The 27,089-nt window shown below is 39.9% G+C and overlaps 1 protein-coding gene across 1 annotated transcript in view; it reads right to left on the minus strand.

The window, feature by feature from the left end:
• Positions 1-27,089, minus strand: part of MFSD6 (major facilitator superfamily domain containing 6) — a 79,759-nt gene that overhangs the window by 39,536 nt on the left and 13,134 nt on the right. Inside the window, exon 2 of the mRNA XM_011974225.1 lies at positions 17,797-19,387. Coding sequence (XP_011829615.1) covers positions 17,797-19,334 — 1,538 coding nt within the window. The 5' untranslated portion in view covers positions 19,335-19,387. The remainder of the gene's footprint in view (positions 1-17,796; positions 19,388-27,089) is intronic.

Here is a 27,089-nt window from a genome sequence, read left to right on the forward strand (position 1 = left end):
CACAGGAGAACTGCTTGAACCCAGGAGGCGGAGGTTGCAGTGAGCCAAGATTGTGCCACTGCACTCCAGCCTGGGTGACAGAGTGAGACTCAGTCTCAAAAAAAAAAAAAAAATGCAGAGTAAATACAATTACAATAAACCCCTTCCTACCTCAAACCTGTCAACTTGAACTTTTATGGCTAGAAATTTTGCTCTATTCCGTTTTTAAATGAGGAACTGTAACTGATACAGTTTTTTCCAACCACTCCTGTCCTTTGTGACATTAAGGAAGAAAGGGCATCAGTTCCAGCAATCTCTGAGACCTCTGCACGATGCCCCGCACCGTGCCCACCCTCCATACTAACAATTCTATAATGTTCTCCAATTTTTAAAGCATTTTTTCCACCTTGTATCTCATGTATTTCATGTATCTCTGTATCTCATGTATCTTCTGAAATAGGAAGGATAAGGGTTGTTATTAATCCTCTTTTACAGCTGATGAAACCAAGGCCCTGAAAGGTTCACCAAGTTGCCAGGGTCGTGCAGATCAACAAACTGCAGAAGCAAGACTCAACCAGGTCTTCTGCTGTCAAATCCTATGCCCTTCCCATGGCCAGCAGAGCCTCCCTCAGCCGGATCAGAAACCTTTCAGGGAAATTTAGAAGGTGCTTTCTTTCATACACACAAAGAGTAGTGATCATTTAACCTTAAAATCTTGTTTCACGAAGATGTTGTAATATTATACCTGTGTTTGAAATATATTAGATTTCTAATAAAATTTAATTAGTAGAGCTATGAATAACTTAATAGTAATAATAGTACTGAAAGTCATAGTAATTAATAGTAATTTAATAAATAGTAATAAAATAGCAATGATACAAGTCTCTATTTTGATGATACCAATATTAGTGTCTAATATATACAAAAGAGCATGGGGTTATAAACTAGACAACCTGGGCTTAAGTCTCCAACTCCACCACTCAGAAGGGACTTCGGGCAAACAGCAAATCTGTTCCTTTCCAGGCTTGCATGGTGGATCTGCTTAACCAACACACATGCTACCAGGAACGCATATACATACAGAAAAATACAAGTTTGCCATTGCTGGACTCACTCCTACCATCATCCCACTATGTTAGGCCATAGGTCCCTATTCTAGCATCTTCTGACTCTTAGAATCTTTGGGGATCCCATCCCTCTATACCTGCCTCAGGCTCTCCTTGCTCTATTTAGACACATGTATTAATTTGCTCAGGCTGCCATGACAATATGCCATAAACTGGTGGGTTAAGCAATAGACATTTATTTCTTATAGTTCTGGAGCTGGGAGTCTGAGAATAGGATACCAGTATGTCTTGGTTCTGGTGAGGGGTCTCTTCCTGGCTTGTAGATGACCACCTTCTCACAGTGTCCTCATATGGTAGAGGGAGGGAGGCAGAGGGGAAGAGGGAAGGGTAAAGGAGAAAAAGAGTCGTACACAAGCAAACTCTCTAGTATGTATTCTTATAAGGGCACTAACCCCATTATGAGGGCCCTACTCTCATGACCTGTAAACTTAATTACCTCCCAAAGACCCCATCTCTAAACAGCATCACATTGGGGGTCAGGACTTGAATATACAAAGGAGGTGCGGGACACCATTCATTCCACAGAAACATGCTTCTCATCTCTATCTTTAATATCTGCACTCTCTAACACAATTGGAAACCTCCCCAGGGACTCCATGAACCGTGGCTACAGGCTCTCAGGTACTCTATCCCAGGACCACAAGGAGTTAATTTGATCTTTCCATCAATGGAGGGTATCAGGCTCTCATTAAGCCATTGTAAAATGGATGTAATAAAACAACTGTTTTCTAAGATTATTGTAACAATAAAAATGTTAGTTAAAACTATATATTGAGAGGTCTACAATAATTTTACTGGTGATCTGGAAATTAAAACAAGGACTGATTTAGTCTAATTAGGAAATTGAACATAAACATTTTCCCTATAAAAGATACAAGAATCTTCTTTGTGAAATATATTCCAGGTACCGTAGCATTTCTGAGGTAAGGCAATATAAAACAATGCCACTCTCTGACATGTATGATATAATTTATTTGTTTGCTGGTCAAGTCTTGGTTTGTTTTCTTTCTCAGTTTACATTGCACTTACCAGATAAGCCCAAGGCACAGACAGTGACACCTAAGTTATTAGGCTATTTGGGGCAACATATTCCCTTCCATTCTGTGCTTCTCCAGTCCCAAGGAAATGCCCAAAGGGAAAATGGAGGGTCTAGGATAAAAGCCCTTGAGTTTTCAGTGAGTAACATTAAAAGAAGATCAATGATATCTTCATCCAACACTTCAGGTTCTGACGTTGGGATGTAATTTTCATGCCCACGTTAGAAGCACTGAATTTGTCTTTTCCCAACAGTCCTGCTATATGGCACTGCTTCTAGAAGTAACACTGATAATGACATGTTCCTTCTTTGAAGAAGAGTTCCCAAAATGGATTGACCAGGTGAAAATACGAAAGGGAAATAGAGAGGAGGAAGAAGGTAGTTACAGAAAACATCAAATCATGGGATGGAGCTGTTCTCTACATGCCAATGTTTCCTGAAAGACATCTCCAGCTTCATCCTTTCTCTAAGATCTGGGCTTACCAATGCAACTTTCCAATGAACATCTTCCCCATCTCATAGGAATTCCACAAGTTCAAACTCCAGGATCCTCTTCCCCTACCGAGAGACCACACCTCCCTTCCCGGGTTCTTCTCCTTGGTAAATGGCACCAGTACTCATCTGGTACCTAATCCATAATATAACTCCTCTCCCTCATTCCAGCTACGCAAGGTCCTGCTCAGAAGAACTCTTGCTTTTATCCATTTTATCTCCACTCCCAATGCCATAGGCACCTAACCTAACATTTCTGTAGCATCTGACATTTTCTCTTCTGTTTTACTGTCTTCCACCTCCAACAGAATATGAGCTCCATGAGAGAGGGATATGTCTGTCGTATTCAACACTGCATCCCTAGAACAGTCACTAATCATTTAATAAGCTCTTCTTTAAAGAAATATTGAATGAACACAATATTTAATTGTAAATTAATTCTTCCTAAATGATACATGGTCATCATTAGAAACATTAGTTTTTGACACTTATATTCAGTACAAGTTAGTTTAATCACATTACTCTCATCCTAACACTGCTAAGAGCTAACCCTGAAGGAATAAGAGTTTCACTGGGGGTAAAAGGAATAATTTGGGGAAGTGGGGGCACTTTAAAGGGATGGAGATCTCACCAGGAAGAGACACAGGAGGGTGGTTGAAACCATTAAAAAAATGGTACCAGACATTGGTCATTCAAAGCAGAAATAAGGAAGACTAAGAGGTGAGACTGGGTTGCATAAAGGAACAAAATAGTTGCTAATCTAACCCTGTGCCTATGAAGCTATAAGGTAGCAGCTAAGAACATGACTTTGGGATTTAAATCCTATGTTCATTATTCACTGGCTGTGTCATCATGGGAAACTTAATCCCTCTACAATTCTCATCTCTAAAACGGACATAACAATGCCTAACTCACAAGACTGTTAAAAAGATTAAATAAAGGCTTACAGGAAGAGCATTTAGCACCATGCTTTTGTAAGTATTTTATATGTAATAAGCAATTAAATGGTAGTATAACTATTATTTTTTATAATATTATCCCATAACTATAATTTTTAAGATTAGAGTTTTCTGTTGTTGCTGTTGTTGTTGCTGTTGTTGTTTTTGAGATGGAGTCTTATCTATCGCCCAGGCTGGAGTGCAGTGGTGTGATCTCAGCTCACTGCAACCTCTGCTTCCCAGTTTCAAGCAACTGGAGATTTTTTAACTTATTTTTGTTTTTTACTTACCTTCTAGATTATTTAGCTATTGTGATATTTTGAAGTTGCTAATAAAAAAACAAAAAACTTTCATCTGGATTGGTAGAAATCACTAAATCAACAAAGAGAGTACACGAATCATCAGCTGATGACTCAAGAAAACAGCACAGCTCATAATTTGTCTAAAACTCAGAGAATGAAGAAAAATGGACCTTTGTAAAGTAGGGTGAGATAAATAATAAGAAATCCCCTGCCCAAGCAGTTGTCTTCAAAAAACATAAAAGCAGAAATCAGTTATATCACCTCCTGCTAAAACTCAGCTTCCCTTAGAAAAACATACCAATTCTTAGTGTGATGCTCAAGCCTCCCAGGATCCTTGCCCAGCACACTGGCGCCCTTTTATTACCCTCTCCCTGACCATTCACATATGTGGTTTCCTCTGCCCCCAAGATCTTCACTGGGGGCTTCCATTCAGGACTCTGCTCAAATGCCACCTCCTCAGGGAAAGTCTCCCAGCCTAACCGAGCTGAAACAATTGCTTCTCCTCAGTCACTCTGGGACCCTTCACTCTGTTTTACACCCATCATTATCAGAAGTGAAATCATCTACTTACTGTTCATTGTCTACCGCAGCAGAATGTTAGTCCCACGAGGACTGACCTTTGTCTTTATTATAGATTCCATATATCCCCCGATTCTAGCACAGTGCCTGTCACCCAGTGTGTGCTTAATAAATACTTGTTGGAGGAGTGAATTAGTAACAATACTACCTACTGTTCATAGTTGAGGACCTACTATGTGCTTGCTAGCATTATCTCATTTAATCTTAGTGACAATGCTATGAAGTTAGGTATAATTATTATCCCGTTTTACAAATGTGGAACCTGAGGCTTAACAAAGCTAAAATTACTGACTTATCCAAGGTTAGACATGGACTAAGTGTGGAATTTGAATCTAGGTCAAACGCACACATGTACATATACACACACATACACTTTTTATAGGCAAATTGGCAAAAAGAAGGAAAAAAGAAAACAGGATAACTACTACACTACTCAACGATCCTACCAGGGCTTAGGACGATGACTGCAGTCAAGCCTAGACCAACTTGCTCTCTTCTCATTCTCCTTAATGGAATGAAATGCCTAGTCAATGGTTATAACCAAGGACCATTTGCCAACACTGCATCACTGAATCACTGAGAATTCCTCACTGTACTCAGCAACCACAATGGACAGGAGATGGTCCAAAGGTATAGTACACCTGGACAAATGTAACTGAAAGTTTATTCTTCTTTTCGATAATGTCAGAGCTTCAATCTATATGTTAACTTTTTAAAGGAAAGAAAAAATCAGTGGCTGGGCACAATGGCTCATTGCCTATAAACCCAGCACTTTGGGAGACTGAGGCAGATCACTTGAGTTTAGGAGTTTAAGACCAGCCTGGCCAACACAGCAAAACCTTGTCTCTACAAAAAATATAAAACTTAGCTGGGCATGGTGGCACATGCCTGTAGTCCAAGCTACTCGGGAGGCTAGGGTGGGGGAATCATCTGAGCCCAAGGAGTCAAAGCTGCAGTGAACTGAGATTACATCACTGCACTCCAGTCTGGGAGACAGACTGAGATCCCTGTCTCAAAAAAAAAAAAAAAAAAAAAAAAAAAAAAAAAAAGGAGAAAGAGAAAAAGAAAAAGCTAGCAAGTTACTATTTGTCTATAGACTACTATTTAAAGATGTTTTCAGCAGAAAAAAGGTAAGGAAGAATTGCTCAGTATTTCAGAAATAAGAATGGAATTGCTACTTCTTCAAGTTGGAAAGGCTTTGGAGAGGTATGCTATGAACTAAGCTTCTGAGAAAATGTATTTTCTTATCCACTCTTCCAAAGTATCCTTCAAAATTATATAATTGCAGTCTACCAAATATTTCCATGTGTATGTAGAAACATAAGTAGCCAAATTAGTTAAGACATTTGACTTGCGCAATAAAAAGGCAGTAAACTGACACTCTATTCTCAAGATAATTAAACAGCTGGTACAAACACTCATAGAGGCACTTACTGCCAGTAATAAACTTTATGACCTTTGGGACATCACTTGGCTTTTTGGTATCTTGATTTCTTTTTCTATAAAGAAATGTTATAATGACTATTCAAATCAGAGTTATTGGGCACAGTTTGATATTCTTTTTTTTTTTTTTTTTTTTGAGACGAAGTCTTGCTCTGTTACCCAGGCGGGTGTACAGTGCCTCCATCTTGCCTCACTGCAAACTCCATCTCCCGGGTTCAAGTGATTCTCCTGCCTCAGCCTCCCGAGTAGCTGGGACTCCAAGCACCCACCACCCTGCCCAGCTAATTTTTGTATTTTTAGTAGAGACGGGGTTTCACCATGTTGACCAGGCTGGTCTTGAACTCCTGACCTCAGGTGATCCACCTGCCTCAGCCTGCCAAAGTGCTGGGATTACAGGCGTGAGCCACTGCTCCTGGCTAATTCTTAACAACATACTATGCATTTGCACCTGATCTCATTTTAAAGAGAAGAAAATAAGACTTGAAGCCATGGTTGTTATACAAAGTAGACCTGTAATCATTTATGCCATTTAGGGCAAAATATAGACAGACAATATGCATATTAGGGACAGAAAATCTCAATGTTCACCTGACATATTTGGATAAATGTTTCTTTAAAACATATACAGCTATAACTATGCACACACATGCAGATGCATATACACATACACACATTTGGCTCTTCTACAGGAGGATGATTATATTGATCCACTGTAAGGAGACATGGACTTCAAACTATTTTCCAGTAGAAAATACCCCAAAAAAAGTAGAGACTGTCTAGCACCAAGAATGGAAAATTATGAATATTTTGCCATATTTCCTTAAAGAAAAAAATATTACAGATAATGTAGAGGTCCCCTTTCTTCCCCATCCAAGTCCCTTTCTCTTTTTGTCCTGTCCAGAAAGCTAGGGCTACTGTGAATTTAGAGGGTATTAGTCCTCTCCAAATTTACATGTATGTGTATATATATATATATCTCCATGAAAATATGCTAAACTTTTCAAATGTATTGTTAACATTTGTATAACTGTACCAAACTGTGTATTATTTTGAAACCTGCTTTTTTTCCCCAGTCAACATCGTAGTTTTGAGAGCTTTCCATGTTGGCATATTGATCTAGTCTATTTCTGTTAACCCTTGCATTAACATTTCACCTTATGACTATACCATATTGAATGTATCCATTCCTCATTTGATGGCTAGACTTTTTTTCACTGTAAGAAAGCCACAGTAAGCTAGTAAGCATCCTTGTACACATCTTTCTGCATGTATATGAGTTTCTCTAGGGAGGTATTTACCTAAAAAATGTAATTTTTAGGCCACAGGGAATATCTAGCTTGAGGCTGAGCACAGACCGCTAAATTGGTCTCCACAGTGGTTGTCTAGGTAATGGAATTTGCAGGAACCATCTTTACTCTTGTCTGCCACACACCTTGACCATCACCTCAGCCTGTTAGATGGTGGCAGTCTAAGGGCGGTCTGCAATCACAAAAACGTCTGCTACATATGATGTTTGTCCTGCTCTCTTTAACTCAGCAAGTGCCTCAATCAACCCAGCCACTGAAGGTGGAAGAGAAAGAAAACCATGTGATGCCAGTAACTAAAAGCCCTGGATCCATTTATACTACCTTGCAACAATGGCCTTTTCTTCTTAACTATGAATAGCTCAATTATAAGTAATGCTGTTATTAATAAGTCAGCCTGGTAGCTATATTACATGGTAAGATATTTCTTCGCAAAGATGTTCAAGGGACGATAAAAAAAAAATGATTCCCTTTCAATTTCTGATCATAAAGTCTTCTATTTTTGAGACTTCATAGCTTACAATGTAATTATGAGAACCTATATTTGAAATAACTCTAAGGGGCTTTTCCAACTCATATCAATGTCTTTGGAGGTAAAATGTGAAAGGAATAGGAAAATAGAAATCTACCCACATATAAATAATAGCTGCAATTATAATTTTCATATGCCAGCTATTATAAAGATAGTAGCTTATAATGCCTAAAACATGGCACTAAGAAGTATATAAGCAATTTAATTTTTAATGTGGCTTCTTTATATCACTAGGTAGGTTATTTTATCATATGTGCTATGACACAGACTATATGTATAAGATAGGGCCTATGCGTCCTCCATATATTAGTAGAGGACTTAGCAGTACAGGAATAATCCGTAAATGCTCATATTTTAACAAATCCAAAGCTCTCTAGTTGGCACAAAATGAAAAATGAAATCCAATGGTGATGAACTCGCACAGACCTATCCTCACAGTCTCGCCCAATCACTCATGTCTAACAGAACATTGCCAACTGTCCTTTTGGCTAAAAGCAAAACAAAACAAAACAAAATTGAAATCACTAACTTTGTGTTCTCTGACTAGAAAAGCTCTAATTAGATCCATTCTCTAATACCGTGTTAAAATAATTCCATCTCAGACACCCTGAGTGTGCTAATATTTTTATATTTTGTGCGTCAAGACATCCTTTCAAGTTATTTTTTTACTGTGCCTATGAATCAGAGAAAGACTGCATATGTTTAGCTTCCTCTGAAACATTTAGGACTGTGCTAAACATGAACTCTCTGGATAAATGTTTGTGGTGATGGCTTGTGACCTGTCCCAGCAGCTGGCCCAGGCCTACCATCTTTTCAGAACAGTACACTGGGAGAGATCCTCAGAATCCCTAAGTCCCTCACTCCTGAAATTGGGTCTGTTCTAAAATAGAATCAGTACAGTCTTAGATGGCTCTGAAGGTGGTTGACATTTAAGCTCAGCTTTAAAGCCAGGGTATAAATGCCAAGGAGACCAGAACCGAGTATTCATCTCTTGTATTCCCACCAGCATGTAGTTTTGGGTTGAGCAGACCCAGAATGAATATCCACAAATGTCTAGCTACTGTAGATTCCCTATCTCTTGGATAGGGAATGTCTAGTTCATAGTCCATGTTTCATTAGCTTCTTCATAAATGGAATATGCCTTCCTAGTTCCTCCCTCTCCCTGATCCCCAAATTTTAAAAACTTCATGACATTGCCAGATAATTTTTTTCCAACTCAGATCCCAGTGCGTTATTAGGCAGATTTTAATGCCAATACATAGCTCTCCCACTTTAAACTACTTTTCAGTTGGGTTTATTTTTCAAAAAGCTAGGGAGCTATAGCAGTTGGAACTATAGGATTTAGCAGAGTAAAGTGCTTACGCCTTTCCGTCAGACAGAACACTGGCAGGCAGTCAAGAGATCTGGGGGAACTTCCCAAACTGTGCAAGCCTTGGATACACCCTGCATCCATCCACCTGGCTTTTATGTTGCTAAAATAGTATACTCTTATAATCTCAAACTCTTTCAGAGTTTGTAATAATTCTGTGATTATTAAAACTCAGATGAGTTCAACAAGGCTTAATCTCATTTTGGTCTTAGGAAACTAAACCTCATCACAAGACAGGGGAGGATCCTGAAGATCATTTGATGGTGGCAAAATCATTCACTTTTGGAGAGTGCTGTTGTTTGGGTAGGATTTTTTAAACTTAATTCACAAAGACATTTTTAAAATATTAAAATTCATGCCATTTGATTGATCAAGGAGGCGGCAGGATAATGTATTTTTTTCCCTTGTACCAGAGTTTAATACAGTCTATATCTCCTTTGGCAAATCACCTATCCTGATAAAAAACAAAACTGTTTTTAAATCTCAGTTCTGTAATCCTTAGAGCGTAAAGATAAAGGGAAAAAAATGACCTTGTCTTTGTCCATTAGTCAATTACAGGAAGCATTACTCTTTCCATATTACCACATTATGAATCTGATTTCAAAGTAAGTATTCTAATGAAAAGAGAAGTATTTAACTTTTTAAAAAAAATTCAACTGACTCTGCAAATGAAATTTTTAAACCAAGGTATCAGGAGAGGAATAAGACCTTATGTTCTAAAACCCCCATCATATGAAATAAATTATTCTCTCTTTTATGCATCCGAATGGTAGTAGTTATATGCCATCCTTGGGAGAATTGAAGAAATGGTCACTCAAGTCATTCTGTATGTTTTGTGTCTCTGAGGAGCGCTCGCTGAGAAAGGCTGGCAGAGTCAGAAAAAAAAAATTCATACTCTTTAAACGGTATAGTGTTTTGTTTTGTTTTTGTGATTTGGGGCTTTTTAAAAAAAGAGGTACTCTGGAAAAGGAGACAGAACATATTTAAGACCTACTTTTAGCATGTGAAGGAGCTAGATTCTACGTTTTCTTAAATACTCTGATGAGTTAAATGGAACACTCAAATGCCACCGAATACCCCCACCACTGAGAGTTAACAATGACAGCATCTCCGACTGCTTTCTGCATCTTTGCTACCTGCCTGACTCCATTCTAAGTGCTTTGCATCAGTTCTCCTGTAATTCTCTCTAACATGAGATAAGTATCTCCAGATTTACATATGAATAAAACTGAGACTCAGCTCACACAGCAGGCCCAAGATCATCCAGTTAAATAAGGAGCACAAGCAGGATGGAAGCCAGGCCAGTTCAACTCAAAGGGCCTCACTTAACACCAAGGCCTACTCTGAAGGGTGCAAGACTTCAGGCTTGTATCCTCAGGCGAGCTGTAAAATAAGGGGCCTGGACTATACTATCTCTAAATCTGTTACCCAGTATGCTAGAATTAATTTACCAAGATGCATAGTGCAAAAACAAGGAAAAATACTAACATCACTTCTTTTTACTGTGATTTTGTATAAAATAATTAGAATTTAAAATAGGACACAAAACATTATCTTTATGAAACACTTGCTTTTGAATGAATGGAGGATGGTTTTAGCATCCTAATACTCACTTTCAAAATTGTAACCATAAAGTTACACATGATGATGTAAATTCTAACCCCTGTTATGTGTTGAGCTGATTATCCAATATCAGGAGTTACAGTGTGGCCTTATGTTTGTTTTCCTTTGTGCTTTACCATGGTTTTTATATACTAAATGAAAAACACAAACAAAAAACACAAAACTGAGTTGAGGAGAATGATGACTTCAACAGAACCATAAAATCTCCCCTACACTAAAAAGAAAAGAACACACAGCCACTTTACATCTGCAATCTACCTTCCTCAGACCTTGTGAGTAAACTCCCATTCCACTGCTACAGAGCACTCATTTATTTCACATTTTAAAATCTGACACTGATATTACAGTAGAACTGATGTTGTGTCTAAACTGTATTCTACAATGCCTGTAAGTCGGCTGGCAGGCTTCCACATGGAATCTTCCTACCTCTGTGAAAAACTGGGCCATGACCAAGAATATTCATACACTGGGCTCAAAGCCACAGTCAATTACATGTACTGCTCTGGCAGAGAAAACACAGGCCAAACAGGTCTCATTTCACCAGTGCTAAGAAAAGTTATTACCTTTTATTTCATTAACTAGCCAGATGACATCAAATCAACAGTTTTTTTTTTACACATACCCTACACAATTGAAAGGATAAAAGTACTTCATTTTCTAGTACTGATTAACTTAATTAGACTAGTCATTTTTTCTCCTTTTCTTTTTTGAAACAGGGTCTTGCTCTGTCACCCAGGCTGGAGTGCAGTGGTGTGATCACAGCTCACTGCAGCCTTGACTTCCTTTTGGGCTCAAAAGATCCTCCCACCTCCGCCTCCCAAGTAGCTGGGACTAAAGGCGTGTGCCACCATGCCCAGCTAATGTTATTTTTTGTAGAGACAAGGTCTCACCATGTTGCCCAGGCTGATCTTGAACTCCTGGGCTCAAGACATCCTCCTGCCTCAGCCTCCCAAAGTGCTGGGATTATAGGCGTGAGCCACACCCAGACTAGACTAATCTTTAAGAAAACAACCTTTGTTTATAAGAACAAAACATTCTATTATGTAAAGGCTGTATCAGGAGTGCACTTCCAATTTGATATAACTCCATTTCATTTGAAAATCTATGGTCATCACAAATTTGGGGAGAAAAATTTCAATTTGACTAAGATATGTTTAAGGGGGAATGTTAATTATTTTGAAAATCACAAACATCTTGACTTTGCAGGTTTAATCATCTGTATACTTCTGATACTGTACTGTCAACTTGTATTTTTATCAGATTCAGTGGGTCTTGTAGTTATAAACTGCATAATATATCAGATTGACAGAAAAAAAGTAAAATAAGCTGAACTCCTAATATATGCTGATCACTGCTGAAGCAATTGCCATGTTTTATCTCATCTAGTCTTCATAAAAAACCCTAAGAAGCAGGTACTAATAATATCCTTATTTACAGATAATAAAACAGAGATGCAAAAAGTTCTGTAACTTGTCCAAGGCCATATGGTTCCAAGTTGCAGAGCCAGGCAATCTGACTCAGCCTCTGCCAGTAACCACCGTGCAATCCTTAAAGTCCTGTTCCTTTTATTTTTTCTCTCCCTTGCTTATGTCTTAGGCCCACCTAGGAACACCCACAGAGGGTGCCTAGCTCAGGTGATGGTATTGGGGGGTGCTCAGAAAGTCCGTTGCTGCTGAAGCAATATATGGAAACAGGTTACAGTTTGACACAATTCCATATAACACAAAATATTCTCAAGCATAAGAATACTTACTTTAACCAATAAAGCACACACCAACATTTCAATAAATCAGAAACTTGAAATACTATCTTGGAGACAATTATAATTCATTTTCCTCAGCCCATTTCTATTCTTAGACCACAAGATTTCCTTGTTGATCTTATCCACATTCATGATTTTCACTGCTGCAAATCTGCATCCCCTGTCCTTACCTCTCCCGTAAGCTTCGGGCTTATGATACATCCCCATCTAGATGTTTCAACTTCAAACCAATCACACCCCCCCGCCATTCTACATCTCCTTTCTGAATTTCCTATTAGATTTTTGGAATTACCATACCAAGATGGAAATGTGGGGGTCTCTACCTCACTTCCACATCCGAATCTGTCAATTTTACCTCCCAGATCTATCCCTTCCCTCAATTTCTTTTGCTACGGCTGCAGTTCAGGCCTGTACCATCTCTTACTTGGACTATTTTAAGAACCTTTTCAGTGGGCTCCTGGCTTCAAAGTTACCCTCCATAGCAAGGTTCAAAGCAAGGAGGGACATATGAAAATCTGCGGTCCTCCCTGCTTTGAACCTTGCTATGGCTCCCTACTGCCTCCAGATGAAACTCAGGTTACTGATCCCAGCATCCATCTGGCCTCAATCTCTCCTGTTTTTTCCAATACCTTTCCCTTTAGTATTCAGCCCCTGCATCTTACTAATCTGGGGTTCTTCGGGCCTAAATAACTGTTCAACTAAATTGAACAAATGTCTAGGATTTTGATTTTTAAGTAACACAGAGTAATACTTGGTCCTCTAGAGCATGTAGAATTCATAATTCCAAAATTACTATGAGAATTAAGTCGTCTTTTAAAACATTTTTATTGTGGTAAAAACCATTTTTAAAGAAGAATTAATCCTCCCTTAAGGAATCAGAATGGGGGAAATGTTATTTAAGGTCCACCATCTTTTTGCTTTTTAATCAATAATTGAGTTATTCTATTTCTATTCTGTTTCTTCACAGTACCAATTGCTATCAGGGATCTTTGTAAGTAGTGAAGAGTGGTGTATGAGTCAGCATCTCATCAGAGGCAGGCAGCAATCTGACTTAATTCAGGGACTTGGTTAGGTAGGTGACAGAAGAGCTGGGAAACCAGAGCACTGTGATAAGAACCACAGGCAGCCTCTCCATGGCCTCGGGCAGAAGAATAAAGAGAGGAGAGAATGTTGTTGGAGCTCAGGGTCACCCACAGTGGGTGGAGCATGGGTGAGATGCAGCAGCTCACAGAGGTCTCCAGAGCAGAGGAGACAAGGCTGAGAGTCTGGGAAGCAGGACAGAGTACCCAAGTGGAGAAAGCTACAGAGAGAGAGAGCTGTAGAGATCTGTAGCTTCCCCTCGAGTCTTCAGCTGAGTACTGACCAGCACATGCACATGAGTAAACTACCAGATGCCAGAGAGAGGACTAGAGGGAACCATCTCCGAATCTTACACAAACATGCTGCATGAGCTGGAAAGAGAGAAATAAAACACCCTGCTTTTTCCCCTGCCTCCTTTCCTGTAATCCTCCCCTTACCTATGCCTCTCATTAGCCTGGTGGTTCTCAACCTTGGCTGCACACACTAGAATCAAGTAGGAAGCTGTAAAAACGTTGAATGCCTGGGTACACCTCTAGAAGACTGATGTAATTGGTCTGGGCGCAGCCCGGGCATTAGGAGCTTTAAAAGCTCTCTTGGCGAGTTGAGAACCAATACATTAGCCAAACCCAGGTAGAAGACATGAGAACAGACCCTGGGAAACACAGCCGACAGAAATCAGCACCCGTTCATATGGGGCAAGGAGAGGACCTGAGAGCCTGTGGGTCTAAGATCAGCAAAGATGGCACAATGAGGCGGGTAGAAATAAGGAAGATGATGAGGAAAAAAAAAAAAAAAGTAGGCATGATCTTCCTTAAACCCTTCAGTGGCCAGCTCACACTGAACACCCAGCTGCAGAGTTTCTTCCCTCTTATAATACTTACTGTTATTCCTCCAATGACAAGACTATCATGTGCTACCTCCCATGTGTCCTTGGCTGTGCTGAAGCCCAGCATCTTGCTATCTGTTCTGGTTCATCCTGCAGCGTCCCATCGAGAAAGCCTGGTGTTCCTCCTCTTACTAGCTGCATCAGGTATTTTCTTCTTTCCCAAACTGACTGGCTAGTTCATTTGTATATTTAGCTAACACTGAGCAGTAATTGATGGCTAATAATAGGTAATGTAACCCCCCTCTGGATAATATTTGCATGGCAAAACTGACCTTGAGTATAAAAATTCCAGGGCAAAGTCACAGATTGATTGAATAGATTTTTTTGTGTCCCTTAAAATGTAAATACATTTAAATCAAATAACATAGGGGATGGCCTAACACTGGAAAGTAATGATTTACAAATTTACAAATGTTTTACTGCAATGTATTTTGATTATAATCCTACTCATGGCTGCTAAAATGTTAAGCAATGTGAAGATACCTTAAGATACACTTATATCTTGTTAATCATTTATAGCCTAAAAATATACTTGCTGTAAATTCCAAAGTCTTATGATTTCGAATCAAAAGAAATTTATTTATTTTTAAAGGTGGAAATATTTAGCATTATTATCCTATTTGCCCGAGAAAGTCACTTTCCAGAGAAGGACAAAATCCAAGGTCAAAATCAGAAATCCGATACTCTGTGTGTGTTTTTAGACTGACAGGTCAGTCCCTGAAAAACTGGTTGTATACTATGAAACTGTTAAAATACTGAGTTCAAAACTGGACATGCTATTTTTAAAAAACTATTTTTTGGTATGAATCTTTCTTATTATTACTCTAGATGAAGAATTTGTGAATATCCACAAATATATGGTAGTGCCAACTCCTAAAAGCAAACTTCCAATAGGACAACCACAAAGTACTGAAATAATATACATGCATGCAAAAAGGCCATGGGGAGATCTACTTCTGTGATCCTACAAGCAACACATCAAGGCTCATAATTCAGAGATCATTTCTCTTCACCAACTACTTAATGAATGGTATTCTTCCAGCGGAAAGTGTAAATCCCCAAATCACAACCAATACCACCTGACTGAGCTCCCAAAATTCTCACAAAAGGAACAGACCCATTCTACCCGAGTATGTGGACATAGTCTCATTTTAGCTATTAGACTCTTCTAAAAGCACTTAAAATAATTAATACATTTTAATGGACAGAATTAAAATTCAAAAGAGGTAAATGACCACATACTGATGGAATTTCTGCAGACTCTTGGGAGCAATATGACAATAGTCATCTTCTTCCATCACATTATTAAACAAGAAAAGGAAGATGCTTTTTGTCCGTAAAACCAGAAAATTAAGGTTAAGTGAACTGTAGGTTTTGAAATAATGAGTAACTAATACTACCCAAGAAACACACAAGTCTAAGCTTACCAAAAGGAGTAGTAAACCCCCTAGGATTTTATCATGAAAATGTTGCATATGTCTCAGACAAAAGGCAAAGGTAGATGAGAACCATCTTTTCTTAGCATGTGGAAAGAACCTAACAATTCCTTTGAAAATAGAACCTGAACACACACTCTGTACTGAGTCAGTATTGAACTCATGCTATTGACTTATTAAATAATGACGTCTAAGAACTCCACTCGTTGGTAAGACCTAACTGGGTACCTTTCTGGGAATGAATAACAGTGATTTTAAAGACATTATTAAATGCAGTGAGATTTGCTTATATGCCCAAGTTGAAGGGAGGCATCTGATTCATCTCGGTCAATTCAAACAGCTCAGATAATCTAAACATAGTGTGGACAAAATTAAAGGACATTCTGAGTCCTTAATATTATGTGGGCTCTCTTTCTCGGAATGGTCTTACAAAATGTGCCTCGGGGGTTCTGTGGGTCCAGGAAATATCCACACAGTGCCTGACTTTGTTTAGTGACAAGAAAGGGATCCAAGATCTAAGAAAGGGAAGGAACAGAACACCACCTCCCGAAGCAAAACTAAACCAACAACAACAAAAAATACTCACAATTGCTTAAAGAAATGATTGATTCTAGGTTGAAACTTTAAATTATAAAGTATTTTCTTCAGTTAATAGAAGGGAAATAAAGGATTGCCAAATCTTGTCATTGTCTATTTCTCCTCTTTAATTTCTTACAGAAATAGCAGATTTAAATACACACAAACACATCTGGTTGCTTTCTTTTAGTTATAGCAACTTCACATTTTAGGAACAGACATGTCGTACTTTTCTATAAGGCAAGAATGCTTAAGTGGAGCTGGCTCCACGTTTAGAGCCAACAGCGCAGAAAGATCTCTAAAGAGCAAGATATACATTAATGGTGAGAAGAAACAGTACACAACAAGAAACACTAGGCACTTATAGGGTGTTTTCTTTTTTTAGATGGAGTCTCACTCTGTTGCCCAGGCTGGCGTGCAGTGGTGCGATCTCAACTCACTGCAACCTCTGCCTCCTGGGTTCAACTGATTCTTGTGCCTCAGCCTCCCAAGCAGCTGGGACTACGGGTGTGTGCCACCATGCCCTGCTAACTTTTGTATTTTTAGTAGAGATGGGGTTTCACCATGTTGGCCAGGCTGGTCTCAAACTCCTGACTTCAAGTGATCCACCCGCCTCGGCCTTCCAAAGTGCTGGGATTAACAGGTGTGAGCCACTGTGCCCAGCCTACAGATTTTTTTTTTATAACTAAAAGAATTACATGGGAAATTTTAGGTGGAAGAAAGATTTTCAAATATCCTATCTTCATGGTAGACAAAAATGCAGGGAGTCATGTAATAATCCAAAAAAATACTTAAGAACCTCATCCATGTAGTATTATGGAATTAGGGATTATGGTGCGTTACATCACAGTCTTATTAGATATAATGGACATCTTTAGATGCCATATATTCAGGCTCTATCTATGTCAGCAAGCGGCTGAGAATAAAGGCTTTAAAAAAGTCCACTTTATCTATTTAAGCTCTGCTTCATAAATGCCTAGGATGGGTGGACCCTCTGTGGAATAATACGTTCACTAAGCTGGTGTTCCTATACCTGAAAACATGTACTGTGAGAGTCTCTTAGCACATAGCTAGGTAGCCTACAGGTCTTTTCTGTGGGGTGGGAGAGCAGAGGAAGCCATTCTTTATTTATTTGTGAAAATCCAACCAGGTTCATGACTTCCTTTCCTTTGTTTCTATTTTAAGGAGGAAGAGAAACAGAAATCCCCATTTCCACTCCAACCCTATCCTCAACACAAATTACAATACCTTAAAATGTAGTAAAAGGAACTATAAACTATAAAAAGATAAAGTTCAATTGCTGAGGGGCAGCAATTGTAAGCATATTCTTACCTGATGTGGCCGATCAATTCAATAAGCTTGTGACTAAAAAAATATGCTGTCAGCTCAGACACATGACTCAGGACTGAACAGACCCCAAAGAGGGTTGTAGTTCCATTCAGGTCTTCCAAATGCCAGTAGAGAAAGGTGAACACGAAGCCGTATCCAAAACCCATGAACCAAGCCACAAACAGCACTGAGCCATACTGCACGCTGCACAGCAGCTTGATTAAGTCCCAAAAGTTGAACGCCTGCGAGTGGCTTGTGGTGGTTGGTGTCTCCTCAGAGGACTCTGTGGAGTTGTTTCTTTCCACCTGCGGAATCTCCACCTCTTTCCCTTTAGAATCATTGTTTTTGAAATGGTTGTACCGGAACCGGAACTGAGTAGCAACGATCAAGGCCATGGTCATGAGAACGCCGAAGACGATGAAGACGATCTGGTAATTCCTGTACTCAGGGGGCTTACACCCCTTTCCATCGATGAGCACTTCGATGTGGGTGTAGTCAATCCCGATGCCCACGGACAGCATCGCCAGGCCCCAGCCCAGGGAGCCCCACATGCGCTGCAACCCATAGCGATCTCTGTGTTTTCCCAGATACTGGAGTGTCACTGTGTCTACGATTGTGACAGAAGAGGCACTGAAAAATTCTCCTATTATGACAACTACCAAGATCACCAAGAATATAGCTTCAACTTCTTGCTGATCATAAACAAGCATGACTTGGTCAGAAGGTAAAGATTTGGTGGTGGTAACAATAACAGTGGTTGTCTCCTTGGTTACACTTCCTGGGGGGACAACAGGGGTTGCTGTGCTTGAGTTCAAAGTCAAGTCCATCATACGGTTAGTAATCTCATCTGTCTGGGGCTGCAGAGTGGGTTCACTGTTCATGTTTAGAGCTGTTGGCAAAGTAACAGTGTCCGAGACATTGAGCCCTGTTTCCAAAAGCAGGTTTCTTTTCTCACGCATTTTTGGTGATACGGTGAGGAAAGAGGTAAAGGAAGAATTTGTTGGCAGGATAGTTAACTGGTGACTTGCATTGGTGGGATGAGCTGTTGGGGGAATCTTTGGTACACATCTCAAGGTAGCAGGTTTGACAAATCCAATGCCCAAGTTGAATAAAACCCAACACAAAAGAGAAAAGAGGAGGACAATTTTGCCTTTTTTAAAGCGATCTGCAACTACACCCCAAAAGGGGGCACTGCAGAATTCAATGAAGTAGCGAATACCTACTAGTAGTCCACTCTGGCTTGGAGACATTCCCAGCTGTTTGTAATACACAGGCAAAAGGGGATAGAGAGAGCCATAGGCAGAGTAAAAGAAAAAATAAAAGACCTTGGAAATTAGAAGATCATTGTTTATCTTAACACAATGTTTCTCTATCCAGTCTATTTCCTCCTCAGGAATAGCAGATGTTTCTGTGGAGGAAGGTGTTTCATTCGAAGGTGGTTCTGGTTCCCTGGAAATACCATTAAAGGGATCTGCAAGCACATACTTTCTCTTCTGTTCCTCTTCATCATCCGTTAAAATAGCAACTTTATCATCTGCCATGGTTTACCACCACCATCAGCAAGTTTACAACCTTTGGAATTTGTACTGTTGATCTGTAAAGTAAAATTTAAAAGATGGCTTAGTAATGAAAATCATAACATGTAGACCGGGCGCGGTGGCTCACGCCTGTAATCCCAGCACTTTGGGAGGCCGAGGAGGGCAGATCATGAGGTCAGGAGATTGAGACCATCCTGGCTAACACGGTGAAACCCCATCTCTACTAAAAATACAAAAAATTAGCCAGGCATGGTGGTAGGCGCCTGTAGTCCCAGCTACTCAGGAGGCTGAGGCAGGAGAATGGCATGAACCCGGGAGGCGGAGCTTGCAGTGAGCAGAGATGGTGCCACTGCACTCCAGCCTGGGTGACAGATCGAGATTCTGTCTCAAAAAAAAAGAAAAGAAAAGAAAATCATAACATGTAAACATAGAACTTCATCTTGCAGGAAATTAAGCAGTTACAAACTAAAATAGTAATTGCAAGAGAGCATTCTCATCATTTATCACTTGCAGCCACACAATACTTACTGGTAAGGAAAATAGCATTTAAAAAAAATTGAATACTCTTTGTGGCCACTGACTGACTAATTACATCTTCCAATGGCAGGTTTACAGCTCAGATTCATTCCCAGTCTTTTCACTGATTCCAAGGGAAAATGTACAAATAATAGGGATTATGTCTAAACCAAATACAGACAGTTGAAAATAAACACTGTTTATAGTTTCTTGATTTTACTGTTCAAACAAATCCACTGCATTACGAAGTCTAGGATTCTTTAGAAAATAAAGGTAGCAAAAACATTCTGTTTCTAAGGAAAAATAGGTTGCACTTAACTACAACCACAAATGTAATGAGAAAGAGGAAGCCAATGGCACTGTTGCAACTATAGTGCTCACTGGAGCCATGACAAAGACATCCTGGTAATGAAGTAGTCTTCACATTGCATATATTATGTACAGTTCTCCAGATGTGCTTTATAGGTAGCAATTTTAAAAAATGGCAAGAAAAAAGAGCAGATAATACTTATTGAGCACTCTGTACCAGATAACATTAAAAGATCTTTAAATGTATACATTCATATTGATCATAATAGCCCTATTATCTTGTCCATTTTACAGATGAGAAGAATGAGGCATGGCAGGTTTAACTATTAAGAGGCAGTGCCAGGATCTGAACCCTGATATTATGGCTTCAGGACGCATGCTGTCTATGATGGTAGTCCCCAACCATTTTGGCACCAGGGACTGGTTTCATGGAAGACAATTTTTCCTCAGATGGGGAGAGGGGGTTGGTTTTGGGATGAACTGCTCCACCTCAGATCATCAGGGTGATTCTTAGGTTCTGATAAGGAGCATACAAACTACATCCCTCACATGCACAGTTGACAATAGCGTTCACGCTCCTGTGCAAATCTAATGCCTCTACTGATATGACAGGAGGCAGAGCTCATGTGACAACGAGTGCTGGCCCGCTCTTGCTGTGCAGCCCAATTCCTAACAGGCCACGGAGTGCTAGAGGTCCATAGCCCGGGGGTTGGGGAACCCTGCTCTAAGACACACTAAACTGAAAAAATAACACATTTTAGATAAGACGCCAGTAAACCTTTTTGAGAAACAGTGCTTTGGCCAGGCACAGTGGCTTACATCTGTAATCCCAGCACTTTGGGAGGCTGAAGGGGCGGATCATGAGTTCAGGAGATTGAGACCATCCTGGCCAACATGGTGAAACTCCGTTTCTACAAAAAGTACAAAAATTAGCTGGGCCTGGTGGCGCACCTGTAGTCCCAACTACTTGGGAGGCTGAGGCAGGAGAATCGCTTGAACCCAGGAGGCAGAGGATGCAGTGAGGAGAGATTGGGCCACTACAGCCTGGCGACAGGCGAGACTCAGTCTCAAAAAAAAAAAAAAAAAAAAAAAAAACTTTTTCATGTAAGAGATTAGCAATATATATTTATATAAATTTATAGGAACTGTGCCACCATCCCATCAGATTTTCCCTTTCTTCTATTAAAGATTGAATGATTAAAGAGTCAAAAGATCTTGTGTGCATCAAGAATTATGTTGGAACATATTCTGATGGTAGGAGGTATATACATTAAATATGTGTTAATTCCTTTCACCTTCTTTTCTTTCTTTTTTCTTTTTTTGAGAAACAGGGTCTTACTCTGTCACCCAGGCTAGAGTGCAGTGGTGTAATTATGGCACTGCAGACTCAACCTCCTGGTCTCAAGCAATCCTCCCACCTTAGCCTCCTTAGTAGCTAGGACTACAGACGCATGCCACCATGCCCAGCTAATTTTTTGTAGAGATGGGGTTTTTGCCATGTTGCCCAGGCTGTTCTCCAACTTCTGGGCTCAAGTGATCCTCCTGCCTCAGCCTCCCAAAGTGCTGGGATTACAGGAGTAAGCCACTGCACCCACCTCCTTTTACTTTCTTTACTAGAGAAAAGTATCAATTTCACTTGCCACCCCTTGGAATAGATCTTGCTCTTTCTTTTCCCAAAATGAATAACATTCTGAAAAATCTTCTACAATTATGCTTGCAAGCATTTTTTAATCTCTACAAAGCTCCTAGGTAGACAATGGAAACACAACTTAAGGAGACCTATGTAAGGAGTCAATTTATCTGTTATCCCCAAAAGCCAGATGTCAATGTAGCTGTAAGCTTTGAAAATGTTCATGTGGGTTTTTTAGGTTAAAAAAATTTTTAACTGAAGGCCGGGCGCAGTAGCTCACGCCTGTAATCCCAGCACTTTGGGAGGCCAAGATGGGGCAGATCACAAGTTCAGGAGATCGAGACCATCCAGGCTAACACGGTGAAACCCCATCTCCACTGAAAATACAAAAAATTAGCCAGGCGTGGTGGTGGGCACCTGTAGTCCCAGCTACTCTGGAGGCTGAGGCAGGACAATGGCGTGAACCCAGGAGGCGGAGCTTGCAGTGAGCCGAGATCGTGCCACTGCACTCCAGCCTGGGCGACTCAAAAAAAAAAAAAAAAAATTTAACTGAAGTGAAATTCACATAACACAAAATTAACCATTTTTAAAGTAAACAATTCAGTGGCATTTACTATATTCACAATGTATATGGCCACCACCTCTGTCTAGTTTCCAAATCAGGTTTTTCTTAATAGTGAAAGGAAAACATTTTTTTCCTCCTAGAAAACATGAAGGAAAAGCAAAATCCAATCTTTTGCTGCTTAGCTATAAATGACCTTCTTTAATGTTCTATACCTATTTTTCCTTCATCATTAGTGCCTTCATCTATCCAACTCAGTGGCTCCAATTCCATTTTATCATCTGAAAAGAACAAATAATTTGCCCTCAAATCTATTTTCTAAATTAATTCATGAGCTCAAAATTGAAAGAAACATTTCTTGTGTTTCAAATGTATAAAATATATGATACTTCTGGGTAAAGAGAGCAGATTAAACACATGTAGTTTGAATCCTTCCCTGAACCCACTAAAATGACAATAAACACACACACACAAACATACACACACACTGTAAAAGTCATAATTCAAGCTAGAAAAATTAAAGGGCACATAATAGCAATAAAATTAAATTCTGGAAAGCACAAAGTAAACAACTGGTAAAAGACTTGGTAGATCTGAGAAGACTAAAACCTTGGTTGATTATAGGGAAAGCCAAGAACTAATGAAATTTACTACTCAGAATCCCTCAAAGGCTCATAAGTTAGCTATATTTATCTGCAAGTAAGAGAAAGAGTGTATGTGTGAATAAGTGAGTGAGTGAGTGAGTGAGAGAGACAGAGAGTGGGGGGGCGGTGGCGGGGATTGGGGAGGTGCTCAAATAGAGCAGACTGAAAGTCTAAACCCCAAACAAATGCAGGTTATTTTCCTCTGGAAAGTAAAACACAGAGGTTTTGGCCAGTTGCAGTGGCTTACTCCTGTAATTCGAGCACTTTGGGAGGTTGAGGTGGGTGGATCATTTGAGGTCAGGAGTTCGAGACCAGCCTGGCCAACTTGGCAAAATCCTGTCTCTACTAAAAATACAAAAATTAGCCAGGCCTGGTGGCAGGCGTCTGTAATTCCAGCTACTTGAGAGGCTGACGCAAGAGAATCACTTGAACCCAGGAGCTGGAGGTTGCAGTGAGCCGAGGATCGTGCGACTGCATTCTCCAGCCTGGGTAACAGAGCGAGACTCTGTCTCAAAAAACAAATACAAACAAACAAGAAACACAGAGGTTTTCTGGCCATACAGCACCAAGCAGAGTTGTAAGCGGTGCCATGCTGAAAGCAGGGCATCAAGTGAACATACACATCCTGGATTCTGAGCCTTGGCCCCTTTCCCCATCCTACTTTCCTCAGGAGGTTCCCAGAGGCTGGCAAAACTTCCATCCTCTAGGCAGGAAAGTTGAAGGCTCTTCTCTAGAGAATCTCGTTAGCCTAAGAAGAATGACCTCTAGATGCTTACACTGAAGCCTCTCCAACTAAACAACACAACCCAATGACCCTACATAGGAGCTCAGAGTTATCAAGACCTTCCACTAAATATGAGTAATTACCAAGGATTATAAGACATTTGAGGAAAGTCTTTTACATGAAAAACAGAACCAAAACAAGAAACACTATCAGTCCAGAGAAATCAGAAGCCAAGTAAAAAGGAAAATACTTTTTAATATATTCTTAGTATCTTCAGAAATAAGAGAAAATCATGCAACTATGAAACAATACCAGAATAATATATATTTTTAAAGAAGTAGTAGTATGGGCAGATAAAAGGAATGCTTGAATAAAAAGCTCTGGAATTTATAAGTATTATAGCATAAATGCAAAATTAAGAGATGATATGAAAGACAAATTTGAGGCAATTTCTTAGGAAAATGAAGAACAAGAGCAACAATAAACAGATATATGTATCTCACATCATATGCAAAAATCAATTCCAGATAGATTGTAGATTTAAAAGATTAAATAACATAGCTTTTAGAAGAAAACATAGAAAAATATCTTAAAGACTTATAGATACGAAAATATTTACTAAATAAGACACAGAGTATACTAAACATTAAGGAAGAAAAAATAATTGAACTACATTAAAATTAAGAATTTCCAGCTGGGCGCAGTAGCTCATGCCTGTAATCTCAGCACTTTAGGAGGATCACCTGAGATCAGGAGTTCAAAACCTGCCTGGCCAATGTGATGAAACCCCACCTTTACTAAAAAATACAAAAATTAGCCGGGCAAGGTGTCGGGTACCTGTAATCCCAGCTTCTTGGGAGGCTGAGGCAGGAGAATCACTTAAACCCCAGAGGTGGAGGTTGCAGTGAGCTGAGATTGCGCCACTGTACTCTGTTGTCCAGCCTGGGCCAGCCTGGGCCAGCCTGGGCAACAGAGCGACACTCCATCTCAAAAAAACAAAAAGAAAAAAAAAGAATTTCTGTTCATAAGCACCATTAAAGATTGAAATGGCAAGTCAAAGAGTGGGAGAAGATATTTTGGTGATATATATATATAACAAAATAATGTATCCAGATACACAAAAATTTATTATTTAAAATCAATAGAAAAAAAATCAGTAGGAAAATATCAGGCAACCCAATAGGAAAAATAAGGGAAAAGCTTGAACAGGCACCTCACAAAAGGAGCCTATACAAATGGCCAATAAATATGTAAAAAGATGTTCAACTTGATAAATCACCAGTGAAAGCATTAAAACCAGAATACAATAATGTAATATACTCTAAAAATGGCTAAAATAAAAAAGATTGAGCCCGGGCATGGTGGCTAACACCTGAAATCCCAGCACTTTGAGAGGCCAAGGGAGGCAGATCACTTGAGGCCAGGAGTTCGAGACCAGCCTGGCCAACGTGGCAAAACCCCATCTCTATTAAAAATACAAAAAAATTAGCTGGGCATGGTGGCAGATGCCTGTAATCCCAGCTACTCAGGGGGCTGAGGCAGGAGAATCACTTGAACCCAGGAAGCAGAGGTTGCAGTGAGCTGAGATAGCGCCACTGCCCTCCAGCATGGGCTAAAGAGCGTAACTCTGTCTCAATAAATAAACAAATAAATAAATAAATAAGCATCTCTAAATGTCTGAGTGCCAACATGACACTCAAAGGAAATGAACATTGTAGCATTTTGGATTTTTGGATTTAGAAGGCTGAACGTAAGTATAAAACAAATATTCTAAAATTAGAAAAAATCCTAAATCCAAAATACTCCTGGTCCCAAGTATTTTAAATAAAGGATGCTCAACCTGTAATATCAAAAGTTGATGAGGATGTGGAGCATTAGAACTCTCACAGATTGCTGGTGGGACTGTAAATTGATACACTACTTTAAAAACTGGACATAGCTACTAATCTTGAGTGTAACACCCTATGATAACCAAAAGACATGTATGTTCACTGAAAGACATCTATAAACATATTCACTGCAGAATAATTTTAATGGCTCAAAACTGGGAGCAGTTACATAAGCAGATACATAAATTGTAGATTTTCCATCCAAAGATGCTGTACAACAAAAGATCACTGAGCACATGATTCTGCTTATGGAAAAACAATAAGCAGGCAAAACTAAGTTATGGTATTAAAAGTGGTAGACATGGCAGGGCACAGTGGCTCACACCTGTAATCCCAGTACTTTGGAAGGCTGAGGTGGGTGGATCACCTGAGGTCAGGAGTTCGAAACCAGTCTGATCAACATGGTGAAACCCCATCTCTACTAAAAATACAAAAATTAGCTGGGCATGGTAGCGAGCACCTGTAATCCCAGCTACTCAGGAGGCTGAGACAGGAGAATCGCTTGAACCCAGGAGGTGGAGGTGGAGGTTGCAGTGAGCCAAGATTGTACCATTGCACATGGGTGACAAAAGTGAAACTCTGTCTCAAAAAAAAAAAAGTCGTAGACTTCTCTTCCAAGAAGATGGAGTAGACACAATTTTCTCTATCGCTTCTGCTAAGTACAACTAAAACCTATAGACAATAATATTTAAAGTAAACATAGAAGACTCTGAAAGATAGACAAAAAAAGGCAGACCAGCTACGGACCTTGGTACCCAAGGAAAAACACAGGTATGAGTGGAGCTGAAGAACCAAGAAATACTGATGGGTGCAGATGGGTGCAAACAAAAAGCCCCAACAAGTGTCTGCTCTCTCTATCTAATGAACCAGGAAAGGGGCAGTCTAGAATGTCAGAAAACTTTAGATAATAACTTCTACTGCAGCCAAATACCACAGAAAAAATGACCATAACCCTATTCCCACTCCTGCCCACACCATCAAAGGCTGAGCGGGGAGCCTAGAATTCTGCCCTCACCAGGCTATAATGGGAAACCCCCAATCCCTCAACTGAGGTGGGATCAGAGAAGATAAAGGAGCAAGGACTTTCATCCCTGCTAGGCAGTAACGAGGCCACAGTATCAGTGGAGATTACATGGGGAGCCTGGACTGCCAACTCACCTGTTGATAACAAGGCACCTTTACCTTTCCCCACTGGGGTAATGTCAGGAGTTAGAGAATTGGGACTTTTACTACTGACCAGCAATAAGGAGGTCCACCCCTCACTCTCAATGGGTGTCACTGAAGGCCATGTGAGGAGGCCTACTGGAGAGCTGAAATGTCCATCTCCACTTCACAGCAACAAAAAGTCTTTCACCTTCAGGTATCCAGAGAGGCTGAGTGAGGAACTTGGACTTCTACCTCCAGCTGGCAGTAATAAGGCAGCATCCTCCCCTCTCTTGCCAGAGCAGTTTCAGAAAAAGTCAGCTAAAGCAGAAGGTCTAAAT

Source organism: Mandrillus leucophaeus, unplaced genomic scaffold (genome assembly GCF_000951045.1).
Source record: "Mandrillus leucophaeus isolate KB7577 unplaced genomic scaffold, Mleu.le_1.0 Scaffold143, whole genome shotgun sequence".
Taxonomy (NCBI): domain Eukaryota; kingdom Metazoa; phylum Chordata; class Mammalia; order Primates; family Cercopithecidae; genus Mandrillus; species Mandrillus leucophaeus.